This window comes from Rhipicephalus sanguineus, chromosome 3, assembly GCF_013339695.2.
Source record: "Rhipicephalus sanguineus isolate Rsan-2018 chromosome 3, BIME_Rsan_1.4, whole genome shotgun sequence".
In the NCBI taxonomy this organism is placed as follows: Eukaryota; Metazoa; Arthropoda; class Arachnida; order Ixodida; family Ixodidae; genus Rhipicephalus; species Rhipicephalus sanguineus.
Window position 1 is genome coordinate 213,184,651 of NC_051178.1, and position 22,030 is coordinate 213,206,680.

The window sequence follows — 22,030 nt, forward strand, 5'->3', positions numbered from 1 at the left end:
AAGGATGGTTCGATGGGTTCGACCACATAGTTGACTGGGGATGTGCGCTTGATGGCACGGTAGGGGCCTTCGTATTTCGGCAGTAGTTTTGAAGAGAGGCCAGTTGCAGTGATAGGGACCGAGAGCCATACGAGAGCTCCAGGGAGGAATGTGGGCTCAGAAGTGGTGGTGCCATCGTGAATGCTCTTCTGCCGCTCTTGTTCATGCGTCGTAAAGGTCTTGGCAAGCTGGTGACACTCTTCAGCAAGCCTGGCTGTGTCAGAAATAGGCGCACACTCAGATGGATCCAGCTTGTACAGAAGTATCGTGTCTATGGTGTGCGACGGGTGCCTTCCGTACAATAAGAAGAAGGGGGAAAAACCAGTAGTGCTCTGAGGGGTGGTGTTATAGGCATAGGTGACGAAGGGCAGAATGGCATCCCAATTTGTGTGATCGGCAGCAACGTACATTGAGAGCATGTCGCCGAGCGTGCAGTTAAAGCGTTCGGTGAGGCCATTCGTCTGCGGGTGGTAAGCAGTAGTTTTGCGATGAACAGCATGGCACTCTTTGAGAATGGCTTCGACGACTTCCGACAAGAAGACACGGCCTCGATCGCTGAGGAGCTCCTGGGGTGGACCGTGACGCAGTATGAATCGGTGTAGCAGGAAGGAGGCAACATCACACGCTGTAGCCGCTGGGAGGGCGGCGGTTCCAGTGTATCGCGTTAGATGGTCAACAGCGACGATGGTTTAGTGGTTACCAGCCGACGTCAGAGGAAGTGGTCCATACAAATCGATGCCCACGTGCCCGAACGGAAGGTTAGGACAAGGTAAGGGTTGTAGACTGGCTGGCGACACGTGCGTTGAAGGTTTTCAGCGTTGGCAATCGAGGCAGGAGCGAACGAACTTCTGCACGTTGCAGTACATTCCTCGCTAGAAGTATCGTTGTCAAATGCAGTAGTAAGTTTTGGATACCCCAGAGTGTGTGCATTGCGGATCAGAGTGGAAGGACTGGCATATTTCAGAACGCAGATTGCGGGGTATCACTGGTAACAACTGGCGGCCGTCGGCATTGTAATTGCGTCGGTGCAGTAGGTCGTCACGAATGGTGAAATGGTGGGCTTGATGACGCAACGTGCAAGTAGATGGTGTTGCCGACGGATCAGTGAGCAAGTCGATCAGCGAGGCGATCCATTTATTCTTGCGCTGTTCGGTAACGATGGTGTGAACGTCGATGGAACAAACAGCAATGTGAAATACTGAGCAGGGGACGTTGTCGTCAGGCAAGGGGGAGCGCGACAGGGCGTCGGCGTCAGCATGCTGGCATCCTTTGCGGTACAGCCTGCGAATGTCGTAGTCTTGGAGGCGAAGTGCCCAGTGGGCAAGACGACCTGAGGGGTCCTTCACTGACGACAGCCAGCATAGTGCATGATGGTCGGTGACGACATCAAATCGGCGACCATACAGATAAGGTCGGAACTTTGTAAGGGCCCAGATGATTGCCAGGCACTCTTTTTCCGTGACGGTGTAATTCGTCTTGGCTCTAGTAAGCGTACGGCTTGCGTATCCCATGACCTATTTGGGAAAGCCTCGTACGCGCTGCGCAAGGACAGCGCCGAGGCCTACACCGCTGGCATCCGTGTGTACCTCCGTTGGGGCCGTAGGGTCGTAGTGGCGTAGTATGGGAGGAGACGACGGCAAACGACGGCGCTTTGCGAACACGTCGTCGCACATGGACGACCACGAATTTAGGGGCCCGCTACTTCCACTGAGTTTCGTCAGCGACGATATGATGGTGGCAAAGTTTCATATAAAGCGTCAAAAGTATGAACACAGTCCTACGAAACTGTGCAGTTCTTTGACGGACGTAGGTCTGGGAAATTTGGCCACGGCCCGAAGCTTGGCCGGATCGGGAAGGATTCCGTTCTTGGACATGACGTAGCCTAGGATTGTCAGCTGCCATGCTGCAGATCGGCACTTCTTCAGATTCAGTTGGAGGCCGGCGTTGCTCAAACGTGTTAAAACATGCTGCAGACGTTGGAGGTGCGTGGAGGAGTCCGGAGCAAAAACGACGACGTCATCCAGGTAACACAAGCACGTGTGCCATTTCAAGTTGCGCAGAACGGTGTCCATCATGCGCTCGAAGGTCGCGGGCGCACTACACACACAAAATGGCATGACGTTGAACTCGTACAAGCCGTCGGGTGTGACAAAGGCTGTCTTCGGTCGAGCGTCATCAGCCATGGGTACTTACTTGCCAGTACCCCGAGCGCAAATCGAGGGATGAAAAAAGTTCTGCTCCTTGGAGGCTGTCAATCTCATTGTTGATTCGCAGCAGTGAATAAACATCCTTGCAGGTGATCTTGTTGTGCCGTAGGTAGTCCACACAGAACCGCACAGAACCGTCCTTCTTCGCAACAAGAACAACAGGAGACGCCCATGGGCTGTCCGAGGGTCGAATTACATCGCGCTGAAGCATATCATCGACTTGCTCATTAATTACTTGACGTTCTGTGGGAGACACGTGATATGGATGTTGCCGCAGTGGTGGTTGGGCGCCAGAAGAACGAAATTCTGCAAACAGGCACAGAAGCTGGGAATGCTGGACCGACGTAAGGTTGTCAGCAATGGAGGGACCAAATACATCAGCGGGTGACGAATCAGACGTGGCAACAGCACTGATGGTACGGGAACTGGTACAGTGCGAATCATAGGGTGTGCGTCCAGAACTCGTGCGCCTTCGACGGGTTCCACTCTGCTGAGACATTGCCCCGCCACAGTGGTCTAGTGGTTATGGCGCTCGACTGTTGAACCGAAGGTCGCGGGATCAAATCCCGGCCGCGGCGGCTGCATTTTCGATGGAGGCAAAAATGTTTGAGACCTGTGTACTTAGATTTAGGTGCACGTTAAAGAACCACAGGTGGTCGAAATTTCCGGATCCCTCCACTACGGCATTTCTCATAATCATATCGTGGTTTTGTAACGTTAAACCCCAGATATTAAATTATTATTAATAGATTTTCCATGTGAAAGAACATATTACGCAGTGTGAGCTGGGAACAGTATGCTAGGGTGAGCCGGGAAGGATGCTGGCAATGGGGCTGGTACCTTTCGCGACTTGCACGGTCGCGAAAGGTACCAGCAACTCTTTCCTTGTGCAAACGCGGTCAGATGACGAAAGGAGTGCAATGATGTCGGAGAGACCGGCGCAGTAGACCGACACAGCCGTTGATGAGTTGGGAGGCACTTTCGTATAGTCTTTGATGAGGATCTTGCTGAATGCCGATGGACTGTCTGCCGGCGTCAAATGTGAGAACGGGGAGAGTTCAATTTCAGCTGGTGCGCAATGAATTACGGCGTCGTGGCAGGAGAGAAAGTCCCATATCAGGATGATGTCGTGAGAGCATGCAGCAATTATGATAAACTCGACGTCGTACAGAACGTCCTGAATGACGACGCGAGCAGTGCATACTGCTGTAGGATGAATACTCTGGGAGCTGGCGGTACGGAGGGACATCCCAGAAAGTGGCGTCGTCACTATTCGGAGTAAGCGGCAAAGTTTTCCGTCCATCACGGATATGGCGGCTCCAGTGTCGATTAGGGCAGATGCACGAACACCGTCCACAAACACGTCTATTGCATTCGATGGACTTCGCTGAGGGCTTTCACAGTTCGATAGCGTCGCAGCCCTTGCCTCGTGGACTGCGACGACTAGTTTTCCTTCTCTCGTGCGGCTGAACGTGGCCGCATGGGTGACAGTGAGCGACGTCGTGGAGACGGAGGGCAGCGAGTAGATGGAGCTGGGCGTGACGTCGGTGACATAGGCGGAGGCGGGTCGTAGAATGGACGGCTGGACTGGCTGGTGACAGGTGTCATGACTCAAGGCAGCTGCACGCGATGGCAATAACGTGCCACGTGACCGGCGTAACCGCATCCAAAGCAGATGGGCTGATTGTCGAGTGTGCGCCATCGGTTCGCCAGGGCAGGTCCCACCCATGTCGCAGGACGCGATTGACGGCTCGGCTGCTGAAATGACTGCATGGTGGGCTGCAGTCAGGGCCGAGGGATGGCGTCAGCATATGTAGCTGGTTCAGACGCTTCGAAGCGTCGTAACTCAGTGGGGCAGCTGCAGGAATTACTTGGGGCGTGCTGGCGACAACTTGAGCGTAACTCTGGGGCGCAGGAGCCGGAAATTGCTTGTGGTACTCAGGTATGACCTCTGCAATTTCCTGCTCAATCGCTCAGTGGAGGGGAGGAAGAAGGGTGATCGACGACTGTTGAATGTGCGACGGGTGGGCGAAGGCCAGGAGAGAGAACCGGTGTGCGATTTCCTCGCGCACGAATGACTTCACTTCTGCCAGCAGCGTGGCCTGTTCAGGTATGGCCGCCAAACCAGCAAGCTCTTCGTCGCGTTTTATTGGGTATGCTGACACGCTCCTAAATTGCGAGACAGTCCTCCACGTCGGTGCCATTGGCGCCAGTGAAGATAGGTGGATCGCGTATACGAGGGACACAGGGACATGTGGTCGGAGTGGGAGGAGGCATTTGCTGAGCAGCGTCTTGAGTCATGGTAGTTGGTAGAATACAGGATCTAAGCTTCAGGGGCATCGAATGGGAGCACAGCAGTCTCCACCAATTTGTTGAGGTGTTTATTTGACGGCACTCGGCGACGATGCGCAATGGCGACAGTCAAGGCAAAACACGGACTCACAGCGCGAGTGGGAAGAGCCAAAGAAGACAACCCACTAGAAGGCGCTAGAGAGCACAACCCATTACTCATCTCCAAGGCTTTGCTACAGATAAAATATTGCCGACAATCGTTAATTTCATTACATCCAGGTTCAACTGTATAGTCTGCTGCACTGCCTTGGTCGCCAACGTGATAGTGGATGGTGAACACACTTTTCTGAAGGCCCGCGACCAACGCAGTGTCACACATGGTGATGAATGCAAATAAGCATGTTACCGCATGGTTCGCGTCAATGAATGAACCTATGGATGTACAAGGCCATACCCTTTTGATCGGGTGGCAGCTTTTTTTTTTTTTTTAAATAAAGTAAACTTTATTTGGGCATAACACATACAGGGTTTACGTCCCCTAGCAATAATACACAGTGTCTACTAAGTTTCGAGACTGGCAACAATGCAAAATAGTTGATAGAGCCACCCAGTGGTTATTGTTTGTAGCTTTCAGAGGTGAGTGTGCTGTGCATTGTGTGAAGAATTCACGAAGTTGTGGTTCCAATTTTATGAGTTACAGTGATTTCAGTGAACATTGTTTCATTTGTTCGTCATGGATAGCAAAGGGGAGCAGAGAGTGGGCGTTAAGGTGCTCTGACAGCAGAGCAAAAAGAACACTGGGTATCTTCGTCGAAACTGGCCGAAAATAACCCAGAATGGTTTAAATAATTATAACTGATGTTGAATAACTCTTCCATGCATATGATCCTGCTACAATGAGACAATCAGGAGCATGGGTGAGGAAGATTTCCCCACGACCAAAAAAACTTCGCATCCAGAAGTCGCGTGTGAAGTCGCTTGTGGTGTTTTTTCGCTGGCAAGGTGTTGTGCATAAAGAATTCATTCCTGAAGGACAAACTGTGAATACTACAATGCACAGGGACATTTTAGCACGCTTGCTGCAGAGGATGCCATGGGTCTGGCTGACAATGGTTCATTCGCATGACTGGTTCTTGTTGCACGACAACGCACCGTGCCACAGAGCAGTTGAAGTACAAGCATTTTTAGCAAAAGAACAGGTGACGTGTTTCAACCATTCGCCCTATTCACCTGACCTTGCTCCAACGGACTATTTTCTGTTTCCAAAAGTCAAAATGACGCTGAAAGGAAAATATTTTGTCTTAATTTCGGACGTCCAAAGGCCGTTGATGAAGGATCTCAACAGTGTTGGGCAAGAGGACTTCCAGAAAGGAATCCAGAAACTACAGCCGTACAATTGCTTGTGTTCAAAAAGGAGGGTCATATATAGAAGATTAACAGCCAATCAGGGCCAATCTCTTCTCCATTATTTTTTGAAACCAGTCTTGAAATTTAGTAGACACACTGTGTACATAATGAAGTACAAACCCTATGTTGTAAACGGCTAAATTTCACTCCTGCCTTGATTTTAGCCACCAATCAGATAACCTCCTCTTGGTTAGTCATACCTGCTTAACACTTTCCTGTTCGCACCTATGCACATCGATAGCCCGCTATCGATGGTTTTGAACTTAAAATTTTGCCGTGCTAGGAGCGCTTATGGACAGCTGACATCCTCCATCGTATAAAACAGAGCTGTTTTTCCAGTTTCCTTTATTCATTTATTCTTTCCGCCACGGAGAGGTGTCGACATTGCGCACCCCTGCCTCTCGGAAACGGCAAATTTAGGTGGATTCCGGCGAGTCTGAGTCACAATCTTTTTTTATGTTGGCAGCAGCGTAGACTCGGAAGATGATTTTGACGCATTGGCCTTCAGCACAGACACTGAAAGGGCGTCAAGCAGCCGCGGAATGTCGACAGGTATCCGCCGGTAATTGTCGTTTTGATCTCCAAACTGAGTTGTCGCTGCTGTGCTCCGTTCGAAAGATATCTGGCGTGTTCTAAAGGTCACAGTTCTTATCTGCGAGGTATCAGCATCGTTTGGGCGGGACCACTTGCCGGCGGCTGCTGAACGTGTGGAGTTCAGCGCGTGAAAACGACCCAGAGTGGACCTCGGCATTGCGCTCCGTAGTGCCACGCGGCGTTTCGTCGGAGCCGTTGATTTCTTCATGCTCTTCTTTACCTGAGAAATAATCGCCGAGATGTGCAGCACAACTAATTAATATGCATGAATGCATACTCTTGAGCAAAAAGTAACAGAGAAAATGAATGTTTTCTGCGAAACACGCTGCGCAAACCTGTGCTGCACCGCATCACATAGCTGTATTGCGCGGTGACACGATAGCCACTTGGGCTAACGTTTTCTTTTGTATCTGTATAACAACTAGAGATAGAATGCTTATATTCGCAGAGATATTGTATATGGCATTTTTGGTTAAAATGTATATTTCGAATTTTTTCTTTGCTTTCAGTTGGTGCAAAACACCATTGATGTTTTTACAGGATGTTCTCGTTTTTGTCAAAAATTTTCCTATTAAATTTTTTTTCCGGAAAATTCTTTAGAAATATTTGCTTAAATATTGTTACGCGAGTGACGAGTCGCTTGCACGGTAGGCTATTTACAAGATATATTTTCAAGAGCGGTTGCAGCACTGACCAGTTCGGCTCTGAGCTCGAGCAGCGAGCGACCTTCGTCCTCTTCGTCTCGCGCACACGCGCGTCAACAATATCCATTTTGGCAGCCCACATGTAGCAATATAATACCATTAGAAAGCGCATTCCGTGTTCTACAAGTTCATACCATATATTATAGTATCTGTGGCAGTAGAAAAAATGTTTACTAGAGTACCCAAAATTGGCCTATATTCCCGCTGACAGGAAAGTATTAAAGTCTATTTGGCTTCACTGTCCCTAAGCCACAATGCTTTGGGAAATTCAGCCCCATTGCTTTGAACAAGTACTACCCATCTTCTGTGCCTCACCTGCCTCTGAGCTCCATGAACTGTCCGAACAAATACGTCCAAGTTAACAAGAGCTTCATCCCAAAGCTTATGTACATTTTTGAGGGGACCAGATGGTGTGTCCGAATTAACCGAATGTCCAAATTAACGAGGGCCGAATAAATGATTTTGTAGTGTAAAGTGTGTAATTATTCCATCAGCAGCAAGGTGTTAATTTGTTTTTGAACGCACGTGGTGGTGATCTGAGCTGCTACAAATAGCGTGACTTTGCATAAAGGCCATCGCTCAATTTCTCTTTCGGAGGAGCATAAGGTAACAGATTACCTCGGGCTTACAAGAATGCTTATGCTGTGGCTTGTTAACCTTCTTAGTTTTAGTCAGTGTATTGTTGCGAAGACTGTGATAGCTGCACTTAACAGCCATGTTAATGCATGTTTGTCAGCTCAATCATATTGTAGCAGAGCATGTCTTCAGCTAATTATCATTATTTTTTTATTGGAGTCACTTGGTGCTTTTTCTCTGAATATAAGATGCCACTTTTTTGTTTTGACATTGCAGAAAACTATAGGCTGGATCAGGACTACGAGGATCAGCTGATTATAAAAATTGCAGTGGTCAGTTGAAGCCAGACTGGTCAACGTTAATTCCTTTGCATGCATTTCCACGTGCCTATTTTGCACTCTTTGCATGCTTGCTTGATGCATGTGTTTGTCCATTTGTGAATAGTTTATACAAGGCATGTCAACATTGATGCATATCCTATATCTTATTTTTCTAAATTAAATAGACTCCCCACAAGAAAAACATTGATGGACATGGAACTTAGCAAAGGCATGTCAGTTCCTGCGATGGTGCTAAAAAACCAAGGTTTTATGGAATACTGTTATAGTAATCGTAAATTATTGTATTAAATCATTGTTATTACTGTGTGTGGGAATGCATTATCAGATTAATGAAACAGACAGAGATTTGACTTCAAGTGAAGTAGCATTAAGAGATAATATATTTGCTGAGGAGCATATAAAGTTAAGTAACTGTGTATCATTCTTATAATAATGATGCTGTTCTGATGTTGTGATGATGATGATGAATAGTGGTGATGATGTTCTAAAACAGGGGTCTCAAACACGCAGCCCGTGGGCTGCATGTGGCCTCTTTGCTACCAGCCCACGGCTTCACACAGAATAAAGCTTTGTTACTGGGCTTAATAGTACTCGCATTATTTTCTCACCTATTGCAAATAATAGCACTTTGTTTGGGCAAGCTACAGAGACGGGACTTGGTCTCAAGTATATTTTTTTTCTGAGGTACCCCATGCGGTAACTATGAGTTATCATCACCGTGGAACGAAAAATTTGTATTTCAGAACCTGTGTCCAGATTTTAGTCATTGTGGAAAAATCAGTATCGGTATGTTTTTTGATACCTGACATCAAATTTGCTTTCAGAAATGACCCATATATGGGATATGGGAACGGCCTTCTTTTAAATGTCAATGTTAGGTGACATAGTGTTCAATTTCTCTCTGCTACCACCATATTCACTGCTCCTGTGCGACTAAATTTCAGGACTGCTGCCCGCTAGCTGAGGTGAGTTTGAGACCCCTGTTTTAGAAGAAGGAATGAGCTTTAGAACTTTTGTACAAAACTTGATCATAGTACATATGTAATTGCACGTTATGTATGCACATGTATATATCTGTATATATCTACAGCGTGGAAACCTGAACTGCTGGTGAGAATAAGCATACGCCCACAGAATAAACACAGTAGCAGTTGCTTTAAAATAATATTATTAATAATAGAAAGAAGAATGAAGAAACAAGTGCACCAACTTATATTACAAGGTGTTTCACACAACTAGAACCAAGGATTTAAAAAAAAGAAAGTCGTTAACCGCAACATAATGAAACCAACAATATATAGTTTGTTGTCATGTGGTGCTCGTTGGTATACTTTTTTACATTATGCTTAATTAGTTAGTTCACTAAGATCAATTATGTAAATTCTTCAGTATTCACTTTAGGGCCAAGTGCATTTCATTACATTGTAGAGGCCATTCCAAAACAACCAATCAAATTTTTTGTGGCAACGCACATGTGGCATGGTAATTCTTTCTGGCATATAAAAAAAGGACACAAAATATGAAATAAAGCCACGTGCATGTGCTCATGCGCTGCCGTATTGCAGCGCTCTGAACTGTGCTTCGAGCGAAACAACCGTGCATGCGAAACAATCCATGGCACAGGGATGCACTGCCACATGGTGTGCTAAGATTTCACAGGCCCTCTTCCATTTTTAAGCATGAAATGCTTTTAGCTCCCATTGTTGGCAGACTTCAAGGGACCTTCATCCAAAAGCGAGCACTGTTATCCGAGCACTAAAACGAGACATCCTGCCTCTCAGTCAAGAACATACGGGCATTCACTCAAGAACATCGTGGCACTCACACGAGAACAAACGAGACCATATACACCCGAGCATCTAGCCAAAAGTTCAAAACAGCACAGTCTCCAGCTCGGACCCTTTCTACAGGACCTCATTACTTATGCTAGTTAGTGCTTAAGCAAGTTAAACAAATATTACTTGCGAGTTCTTCTTAATTTTTGTTCACAATATCACTGAAGCTGCAGCACCTAGTACTTTGACATTTTATGTGTGATTTCCAATAGTGGTGTTCCAAAGGCAGGTACATAGCACCGTGCCCTTGATTTTCATCTTTTTGCGCTGAGAGCGGGTTGTCTGTGCTCAGAGGCAGGCACAGGTAAGTTGCACTGCCTCTGAGAGATGGCACCAGATGTGTGAGCACACCGCGTGAATTGTGTTTGGGCAAGGTGGGACTTGAGGTTTAGTTCAAAACAGGGTCGTTCCAGCTTAGCTAGCTTTCAGGCCTGCATCACGTTGTGGCCGCATATGCTAGGCAAAGTCCAAAAGTTTATACCGCACAGGGACAGGAAACAATGGCATGCATACGTCCGGTGCACAGTATGGTGTGGTGTGCCCTTGCAAACATGGACTATACCCATGTTAAGAGTGTGGCTGTTATCATTTCCAACCAGTCTGCTTTGCCAGTAGCCATTTAATGCTTACATCTACACTCAAACCTCGATGTAATGAACACGGATATAACGAATTATCGGTTATAACGAAGTAAATCAGGAATAGTGTTGTCATAGATACAGTGTTACAAATAAACATTTATAACGAATTTTCGGATTTAACAAAGTTATTTTCGTGGCAGATGTGACTTTGTTATAATCAGGTTTGAGTGTACTTTCGATTTATTGAGGCAACCACACAACTAGGTTGCTCAAAGTGCTGCTCTTGGTCATTTCATTACCTTTCATTTTTCTTTCTTTTTTTATGTAGCTTGAATTTACACCTTATTGACTAGGTTGAATTCTAGAAGGCACCTTTTATTGTCATGTTTTAATTGTTCAAAAGCAGCAAATACTATGATGCACCAGCTTGTAAATGTTAGCTGATTAAATCCAAGTAATTATTTCAAGATCAATGATTAAACATATGCATGACTAGCATGTATAACACCCATAAACATACAGTGACCATGTGCACCTAAAGCCTGTTGCTCTTTCGTATTTGGCAACATTTAGCTGGGACCATCAATGTATGACTCTACTGACTCATTGAACTAATGCTCACATTTATGGTACATTCAGGTTATGGCATGAAACAATCTTATGTTTGTTATAATTTTTATCTAAAGCGACTGCTGCTTTGTGTTACGTCTTTTAAGTATTGCACTTTGATTTTCTGTATTTGAGTGGCTCTACACAGTGCATTTGTAGGCCTCTGTATGAGCATTGCATGAGCACAAAAGCCTTGTGTGTCACTGCATGAAGTTTGCACAGGTTTTGTTGTTGCTGTGGAGGTGCTGAAGATATTGGCCCGAGGTGAGTGCTTGCATGAAGAATAAGGCTTAGTTATTTGTGAACACCCGTTTATTTTTATCCAGGCTGTGTCATCTATGAAAAGAGGGTGCTTATCATTATTGTGCTAAGGCTACATAGAAAGTTCAGTCCCACAGTATTTCGCATATTGCATATCAGCTGCACAAGATGCTTCGGGCATTTCATCTCTCCAGTATGAGACACTTGTTGTTTGTATTAGCTCTAACTAATGCAAAAGTATAATAGCATTAATGTATCAGGCACTTAGACACCATAAAACTGTGGTGACTTAGTGGGAAAATAAAGTAAGAATTAGCGTGACAAGCGAAGAAAGTGGTAGATGCAGTTAATTTAACAAACACCCAGTGTAATTTATTGTATATGCACCTTATTTTGGGGATTCATCAGTCTGGGATCTCTCTATTCTTTTTCATTCTAATTCTACAACAATGCAACATTATTAATTCAAGAATGTAGTGATGTGTTCACAGGTGGTGAAATTGTTAGCTTAGAACAGTTTAGCATAAATTTGGCATGATTTTCAACTTTTTCTTACATTTTATAGTGCGAGTCCCATACATGTTTGAAAAGTGGATCCTTCAGCAATATAGCGGTCAGAATGTTAATGGCGTGCAAATGTAAGCACACTACCTCAGGGTATACTGCCTGCCTGTGAGCCATCACTCCTTTTTTAGCACTAGTTTTGTGCCAAGGATGGGTCTTATAACTTATGGTGAAACTTGGTTGAACAGAATGCTATGTCTGTCTTCATTTAGTAAAGCCTATTGTAAGAGGGAGGAGGGCTGAAAATGGGGAATTAAGTGTGTAGAAATGCACACGTGTACGTTTAGTATCTCTCGCCATTCTTTTTTTCCTGCCACAGACTTTCTGTATCTCTATTGATTTAAAAATGCTTTTGTATGATTTAATGTGCTGTGATATGCAATCTGCAAAATACAATGTTACAAAAATGAAATGATATAGGTATTTATTATCAATTGAGTATTTTGAAGTAACATTTGCCACTGCAGCAAAAAAAATGCAGTTTGCAAAATTGTTGGTCTGAACAGCGCTGCGCTTTGCCACCTATTTCAAAAGAACTTTTCTTGGAACTGAGCCTCGCCATAAGATTTCAAGCGAATAGGCATGATCTGCAAACTAGCTTTCTTCATTTATGCTCCATTTATCCACCTGAAATTGATAGTTTAGGGTTTTGTTTATCATGTACTAGTTAGTGAATTTTGGTTAAATACCCTGTCCATTTGCGATTTTCACATGTATGCATCACTGCAAAAGTTGGGTCTTCATTTGTGTGGTGTTAACTATACCTTTCGTTAACATTCATTGTGAGAAATGTATTAATGGGTTTCTGCAGTTTGCCTAGCTGACCATAATGTTTATCTTGCACAAAGAGTTAATTTTGAGTAGTTTGATTATGGCTTTCTTGCTCAGACTTCGTAATGTGATATTTTATTTGCTTCGAGCCTAAACAGGACAGAGCGCGTATGTGTGGAATGCATGCATACGATTACTGTGTTTGATCTGTCATTTCATTCTTCTGATCATGACATTCAGTTCCAGTTTGTCAACTCGTTCCTGTCACTCTTCTACATTGCCTTCTACCTCCAAGACATGGAGCAGCTTCGAGAGGCACGTCTCACTTGTACCGTTTGTGTGAAGGTGCATTGGTGAACTGCATTACCAGCTCTTACTCTGAATAAAGCCTCGATAAGCCAAAAAGGAAGACACAAGTCTTTTTTGCTGCAGTTTCTTGAGACATTGTGAGGTTGTCCGCTTGGGACTAAATAGTTCATTAAAATGTGACTGAAGCTTTAGGCCTCATATCCAAAACTGCTCATTGAATAATTGAAAAATCTGTTCATTGATTTACATGCGTAATCAGTACTCAAAATTAGAGTATTCTGCATCTGTCTGGAGCCCTGGCATCGAATCACTCATTTCCGATTTGGAAGCTATGCAGAACTGTGCCTGTCGTTTTAAATATCACCAAACAAGTAGTGCAACCGCCATGAAATTAAGTTTGTCCCTCTCTCCTCCCTCTCATCACAGGTCAGCAGCTTCATTATGTCTTTTTCATAAAATTTACCAGAACAGCTATCTGAAAAAAAAATTACTAACTAGACCATCATGCATATCAGCTCGTATTGATCACCGCAATAAAGTTGGGATTCCATCCTGTCACACTAAATTTTTTCATGACCGATGCATACCCAGAACTTTTTGTCAGCTGGAATGACCTTCCCCATGACATCACTTATATAACAGATAGTAATATGTTCCATAAAACTATTGCTCTTCTCTCTCTATATATGTATATACAGTAGAACCCCGCTGATATGTTTTTGAAGGGACCGTAGGAAATAAACGTAAGAGACGGGAAACGTAAGAGCCGAAAAGCAGGAAAAACGGCAAAATATTTAGTGGTACAGAATTTTATTTCAATTCTTACGAGCAGCACGAAAATCGGCGCGCTCAGCCGCGATCTAGTCGATGGATAGAAACGCGGAGCTTAGGACGGCCTCATCCACAGAAATGTAATCAACGTATGTGATTTTTTTAACACCAACAGCTGTAGGCATGAAAGATCTAAGCACACGCAATCACGACCGGCGCGGCGAGTCCGACCGCGAACCGCACGCACGACCGTGCGAGCTCCAACCAGCTCGAACTCCTCCCGCTCTCCGACAAATAACGATGATGATGAGTCTACGCCAACGCGATGGCAGAAGTGAATGCCAATCTCGAAGGCCTTGCTTTCGCAAGCAATTACGTCATACACGCCATGTTTGTGCAATACAAATCTCAAAGGCTATGCTTTTGTCAATAGTAATTGCGAATCTCGAAGGCCTTGCTTTTGCGTGCAGTTACGTCATAGACGCCATCTTTGCAATTTGAATCTCGAAGGCCATGCTTTTGTTTGCATCAATTGAAAGATTCTGTTGCTTGCGCCTCTCATGCGGCTAATATTACGGTCAAACGAGGCCAAGCTGCGTGAAAATGCACCATGGCGGCTCTCTTTGGTAATCACTCGGTCGGCTCCGAGCGCACTTCGCGACGTATCATACGGGAACGGTCCGACAGTTACGACGTAACAGCGGGGTTCCCAATACATTGTATCCTATGGGAGCTATGCCGGGACCGGCGGAAAACGACGTAACAGCCGGGAAAACGCAGCAGTGAGGAACGTAACAGCGGGGTTCTACTGTATATGCTTGTTACTGTATGTATAATTTTTCCTTTGCTGTTAAAATTGTTTTCATGTATCCCCGCTGCTATTTTAATTCATTGCCTTGCTGTTTATATTGTATTCTTTATGTATCCCCGCACCCCTCTGTAATGCCCTCGGGCCCTGAGGGTACAATAAATAAATAAATAAATATGAAACTGTAAACTAGCAGCTTAAGTACATAAACTCTGAAAGTGTGCAATCTCTTTGTTGACTTGTCCTCAGCAGCTCCTGACAATTGATGAAAAGAGCTTCCCTGAGGGCTTTCTTGAAGGGCCGGTTCATATTGATGGAAACAGCGGGGAGACGGGACTGAAGGAAAGAAGCCCTCAACAGAAGTGCTTGTGTCCGTGCGCTTCCTCCCTTTTGTCCCGTCTCCTTGCTGTTTCCATCTTCTCTGGGGATCACATTCACACTGTACGTGGTCGCGGCGGTAGCTAGAGCGAGTGTTCTCATTTCTGTATTTTCCTCTGCAAGTGTTGCAGTATTTAACAGGCCCATCATTTAATGTCACTTGTTTTCCTGTGCACTGCAGCAACTTGCAACACTGTTGATCACACGTCAAGTGCTTGGAAACATCAAGGAGAGTGTCATACCATTCTTGGTGGAGAGGCTGCACTTGGCTTGCCTCGAGTTGAGCAGCAGTGAAGACTCGCCATCGAGGTATGCTTTGCCCTACAACACTAAGATGGTCCATTTGTAAATTTTAGAAGTCGTGCATGTCAAATACACATATTCAGGGTGTTTCAAGAAATGGGTCCGAAAATGCTTAAAGGAGCACTGACATCAAATTTTAAAGTCGAGATGTGCAATTCATTTGGTTGCTCGGTATGCATAGTTCTTCTTGGCCAAATTTGAATGGCGTCCGTCGCGTGGAAGTAATTTTATTTCGAGGGCAAACAGCGTACAAAAGCTCAACGAAAGGTTGATCACACTGCGACATCGACACTAGTGCTACATGTAAGGTGTGATACATTCCGCAAATACCATCCTGAGTGACGATACGCTAGTAACAGTGACGTCGCCGATCTGAGTGTATTTATTGTAGCGCCGACGCCAGGCGACGCTCTCACTCCCAGCCAGTGGCTCTCCTTGCTGTCCCGATCCGTGCTTGCGATTCATCGTGTCGCATCGACTAATTTGACGTGTGCTCCACAGCGCGAGTGCGATCAATCGGAGCGACTACGTGCCAGCATGCCGGGGAACCGCTGCGTAGTGCGGACCTGCTCGTCGAGGCTCAGAAAAAGCGGAAATTGCGTGGCGTTTCATTACACGTACGGTACACGCCAACACGACCACAAGCTATCAAAGTGGAGGAGCCTATAGATAAATAACATCGCTAACAAGTAACACGCATGTAGCGTTAATAGTGAATGTTAGTTCGTCCGTGGACTTCCTTGCGCTAGCGTAATACCGGGTTACTGCAGCCGTAACAGTGAGAGGCCGGATAGGTGGGGCCATCTGGCGGCGCAAAGAAGAACCTGGCAAGCACAGAATTGTTATTGTAGAAACCTATCGTATCCTATTTCTCCGCTGGTGTGCATTCACTATGCCGATATTCCATAGATCCCTTTGCGTACACCGGAATGCCGTGCACGCTAAAATTCTCTGATATAGCTAATATAGCTAATTGAGACACACCAGCGAGTATGGCCCAAGCGTGCGTCCCCGGGCACCTCCTCGTTGCTGCTTGGAACGGTGTCCATTTCTGAATCGCTGTTTTGCAAAGGGTCGAAGCGAAAATGATTCGCGACGTCACGTATCGCAGTGATTCTAAGTTCCAGAATGTCGTCTTCAACACAAGTCGATACTTTTGACGGCGACAACGGCGACGCTGGTGACAAGGCATGACTGAATGTGCGCGCCTAGCAGACGAAATGTTAGCTGAGCAGCTGATCCTCACGTCACTCCTTTCTGTGGACAAGTGGTAAACTGGGGCGCGGTCTGGAGTTGACCGCGAGGGAGCGCTTCCAGCGCTAAAAAATGGCGGGCTTGCAGGCCGTTTTGAATCGTGCTAGATATCGGTGATATAAATCAATAAAACAGATAGCTATTCGTCCCTCAGTTGCATTTTCGGTCGCGAATCGCTACTGTGGGGTAGATAACTGCTCGTGGATGCAAAAATCTTGACATGCGTAAATTTGATGTCAGTGCTCCTTTAAAAATCAGGAAAATGCAATATTTGCTCGCTACCTTCACAATTGCTTTTTCTGTTGCGGCAGGCATCTTAAGATGGTTAAAGACATCATTTGGCACAGTAATTAAGAAAGTTAAATTAATTAACTTTTTAATTAGTTGAGTTAGTTATGTTTATGTTGAAGTTCTTCGTGCCAAGAACTGATCGCAGCTTTCAGATATAGAAAAAGTGGCTTCTAGTAATTATTGTGGCATAATGAAATGCAACGGCAAAACCAAAGCCTGATGAGCGCAACAAGCAGACGAGCGCAACAAGCAGTGACGAGCACAACTGACGAGCGCAACAAGCAGACGACCAGAATGACGTCGCTGTTCAATACAACGATTATGCCCCGCCACGGTGGTCAAGTGGTTATGGCGCTTGACTGCTGATTCGAAGGTCACGGGGTCGAATCCCGGCCGTGGCGGCTGCATTTTCGATGGAGGCAAAAATGTTTGAGGCCCGTGTACTTAGATTTAGGCGCACGTTAAAGAACCCAGGCGGTCGAAATTTCCGGAGCCCTCCACCACGGCGTCTCTCATAATCATATCGTGGTTTTGGGACGTTAAACCCCAGATATTATTATTAATACAATTACAGAGGTGTAGTTCTTCCACGTTCGTTAATGAATGTGCACCATGCGTGCTATAATTGCAAGCGCAGCCTGCGCACACACACAACAAAGTCAGTTGATGGTTGATGTAACCACGCTCATTCAATCTGAATGTCTCAGAAGAATATAGCAGTTGTGCTGTTCTGCGCTTCGGTTTCGCCACTGAATTTGGTTGAATTCAACCAATACAACAAAACAGCAATACAACAAAACACTGCCGAGCCATCGCACTGACTGTGCGGTAGTTCGAATTCACGTCGCTGGCTGCAGATGTGTTGGTTCACTATGCACTCAACGCACAGCACTACACACCACTTAGCGCTCGCAGATTAGTCGCGCATGAACAATAATGCTCCTCAAGTTTGGCGTAGTCTATCAAACACAGTTCGCAATAATTTCAGTTCAATCAGTAGTTGCGCGATCAAGTGAAGGCTGTCTGGATGTTAGCGAGGACCTTTTCTCTTCCATCGATGTTTGAACGGCTTGATGCGATTTCCAATTAGAGTTGCTCTTCTGGCATGACCACGCTGCTTACATGCGGTCAGTCTGATTGGTTAGCCTCTGCCTTGCCCGTTCTTGGTATAACGTCGTGTCTCTGGAAATCATTGCGTGCTCTTCTCTCGTTGATTTCAGACCTTCTATGGCTCTCCTATGTGAAGACCATCTTTTCCTTAATTCCTTTCTTTTCGGTGCCGTTATTATGTCTTTCCAAGCTGCCAGGTGCTTTCGCTTGGTTCTTGTGTCCTTTACGTCTTGAGCATAATGGCTGCATCTCTTCAATCACATACCACGCAAGCGCACACTCTCCTTCAGGCGTGTCGTTCCACTGGCTGAGATCGTGATCTGTGCGGCCGATAGTGATTCCCACATGTCATGTCCAACAGTAGGTCCATTCTTTTCACCTGCACTTCGTGAACCGGTTCACGGTGGCGCTGCACTCCGGCATTCGTTTCACGAGTTCAACATGGCGGCGTCGGCACTGCGGTATTCGTTTCGAAAAAGTGCAGCCGTCGTGCAAGGCTAGTTCACGAATTCCCTGCACTTACTCGTGAGGTAGTGCCGAGTCCGTGCAGCGTAACCTCAGCAGACGACGCAGCCGACTGCATTCGTGGCTATTTTAACGGCGCCCAACAAATACGTCAGTGAATGTTTTCCGGTAGTTTGAAATGCCAGGCAGCGTAAGCGGCGGCGACTTTTACGAATCACAACCTCCACAATTCGCGAGACAGCCGACCGTAGCAGAGGGCTTGCGCGACATCTGCACTCTCGTATTCGTTTTGGCATCTCGTTGCTGCTGCACTTTCTGAAACGTTCCCTGCACGACGACGGCACTCTGACGTCACCACCATGAACCAGTTCAGATAGTGCAGGGTGAATCGAATGGACCTAGTATTTGCATACTTGTTCTCTCACGGACTTTCATTTTCTCTTGGCTTGGTCCTTTAGTCTTCATGACACAAGTTTGACGCTTGTGTCGTAGTGGAGTGAGATCTGTCATGCACTCCAGTTAAAAGATAGCGAAAAATCTTCGGAGCTCCCACAACCTACTGACGACAGTGCGCTACGTCCTAAAGCTGTATTTCCGGCTTAGTATCTCGAACTTGTTTCAATCGTTTTCTGCTCAGATGTAGTTGGTGTGATTGCTTCATCATTGGGACCCTTTACTATTACAGTTTCGTAGCTTAGGCCATTTTGCACATTGGTAGCAGAATTCCTCAAACTCTCGATCTTTTCTCCACTGTCATCGACGGGCATTCTCTCGCCCTGCGAGTAAGTCAAGCTCAGCTTAGACCTCGTTCCTGGACATCCTTTTGGTTGTTCGAGTGCATAAAACGGTCTTTTCTCAAATTTCGCTAATCGAAGTTGAAGGTTTGATGTCAGCCTTAAGATGTCACAGTCAAAGTTTCACAACTTTCGATATCGCTTTCTAGATTTTCAAGAGGCATAGTTTCATAAATCTTTCGTTCTACTTTCTTCAAGTCCTTTCTCATTAGTTCGAGATGTAGGCGTAATTCCTTGAGTTTACGGATCATTGGGGATCTAGACAAAAGTACTACTTCACTCTTTATCATTACTGCTTCAGTGGCTGTACACAATGATTTCCGAATATCGTGGAGTCGCTTCATATACTCGTCAATCGTTGTGTCTGTCTCCTTCGGGCTCATGATTCCACAGTTCTTACACATCAAGATCAACGATGTTGGCATCCAAGGGTAGGGCCTTCATGGTTACTCTCGTACAAAGGCTTCAGCATTCTAACTTCAGGAACCTTAAATTGAGTATCGTCACGCAAGCAGTGCGGGTCAAGTAGTGAACAGTCGGTAGCTTCGAGGGCTTGGCCTGCAGTACGGGCGTTGTCGTAGCAAAAGTTCATCATCTTGACCTCGCGAACCTCGAAGTTGTCACCGAAGGGAAAATCTAGCAGATGGGCAGACATACCGTTGACTGCTCCAAGTGCTGGGCTGACACGATGGGACTCTCCTTTCTTCATGGTCATCCTAGCCTTGCGAACCTCGGGCCGTGGTCTTGAAGGGCAAGGGCAGAACAGAGCCGAAATAAATGTAATGGGCTCCCGCCTCGCGAACCTCCAAGTGACGGACATTGCCTCTTCAATCCATGAGTCGCCGTCTCGGTCTCAGTTCAAGCCGGAGTCGTAGTCCCGGGTTTCACGGCACCAAATATGAAGAACAGAGCCCAACGGCGTGGCTGCCTTCTTTTTCCACGTTTAATGCCCCACTAAATCTTAATGATGACTGTAGGTGCGTGGTGCGTGACCATCGTCGTCTTCCATTTTCAACAAAGACTATGAACCAGCTAGCCTGGCAATGAATTTTGTTATTGCTACATTGTTTAGTGCCTGTCCCTGCTGCTTAACAAAATGTCTGTCGTGGAGTTCGCAGTAATTTCTTGCGGTTTCATCATTCTGTTTTCTTGCTTAATTTCAATCAGGGATTCTCGAGCTGCTATCATTTTCATTATATGTTCATGTAAGCAATTTCACCCTTTTACATGAAACCCTTGTGTCCAAAAGCAAGGTTATTTCTAATACTACTGTAAAGCAGGGATCGGCAACCTTTTGAGGCGAAGGACTGAGTTGCATGAAGCTGACACAGCGGGGGCCGCACGGCAAAGCGGGGTGGGGTGGGGGGGGGGCTGCTTTGCAAGCAAAGAGAAAAATTCCACGAATTGACAGTTCTGTGCAAAACTGGAATAAAAAATCATGTGCTTATTTTCAGTGCGCATGTCAGGACGTTGTAATTTACTAACGTAGGTTACAGGCAAAAAAAAAAAACATTTCAATCAGACTTTTGGGGCTAAACATTCTTAGCCAGCTTGCAAATATCTACATCAAGGCTGCTTACCGACAGATGCAGAAGTCCGTAGAGGTGTCCTGATGTGCCGGGGGCCGCGTAATACTGCCCTGCGGGCCGCAGGTTGCCGACCCCTGCTGTAAAGCATTTTTACTTTGACCTGCGATACTGCCACGCCCACTTCTTGTTTTATTTTTATGTATTTGGGTTTGACCAGCAAGGACGGTTATCAACGCTCAACGCTGTCCGCGAAGCAGTGTTCAAGAAGCTTCGCGATTGTTGTTGATCATTTTGTTAAGATTGCGTGCAAGACGCGAACACTCGAGCTTATTCTAGAGATTGCGCAACAACCAGCGATGTTGCTGGAAAGCTCGATAGCGCCTGTATAAAAGCCGACGCGCTTGACCGCTTGTCAGTTGATCGACGGTCGACGCTCTGTTCGCCGCTATCAGTGTATTGCTGTAGTTGACTTTCAGTTTCCCGGCCACAAGTTCGGCCAAATAAAGAGTTTTATCCCGGACATGCTGATTGCTGCCTTCGTCGACGTCACGACCACGTGACAATACTGAGAGTCAGTAAAATTTACCTTTCTCTATCAAATCAAGAAATTCTATTATAATCAATTCAGTGTTTGTCTTCTATATTGCCACAAGCATAAGATTAGCTTGTATTATGCAGTATTGTTGATGGCAGGCTTTAATGTGCCGCTGCGGGAAAGAAGGTGAGGACAAGCACGCTATGAAGACGACGAGGTCAAACTGCCAGTGATCGCACCAGCCTGACGTTCTGGTGTACCGCTAGTTACAGGTTTCTGTGGGCTTGTGCAATATAATGTGGCATTACTGGCGGAGGTGCTGGTGGAGGTATTGAAATGCCCTAGATGCATTATACAGCACATGTATAACATCCAAAAATGCGAGAATTGCTTGACATGCTGATTTGTTCATGCTTTGTGTGCTGTGCATTTTTCACAATGGTTTTCGGAATACCAGTCATTAAGCACTTTACTTATTTGCTTTTTAGTGTGACACCTGAAGACAGTCCAAGCTGCAGCAGTACGTCGACACCCAAATTGAGCCAGGGTGAAACGGAGTGTGCCATGTTCAAGGTGATTGGAGTTGTGGTCTCAAGAAAAAAGCATGCTCATGGCAAGATATGAATTCACCAAATGTAGCCACCGGGAATAAAAGCTTGCTTTTGTATACACATTAGCACATGCTCAAAATTGATTTTGCAT

At 45.8% G+C, this 22,030-nt stretch overlaps 1 protein-coding gene across 1 annotated transcript in view; it reads left to right on the forward strand.

Annotated features, from left to right (window-relative positions):
* The window catches only part of LOC119388262 (anoctamin-8), a 113,881-nt gene that overhangs the window by 60,487 nt on the left and 31,364 nt on the right, over window positions 1-22,030 (forward strand). The window contains exons 10-13 of the mRNA XM_037655937.2: window positions 8,096-8,151; window positions 13,022-13,096; window positions 15,229-15,356; window positions 21,817-21,901. Coding sequence (XP_037511865.1) covers window positions 8,096-8,151; window positions 13,022-13,096; window positions 15,229-15,356; window positions 21,817-21,901 — 344 coding nt within the window. The remainder of the gene's footprint in view (window positions 1-8,095; window positions 8,152-13,021; window positions 13,097-15,228; window positions 15,357-21,816; window positions 21,902-22,030) is intronic.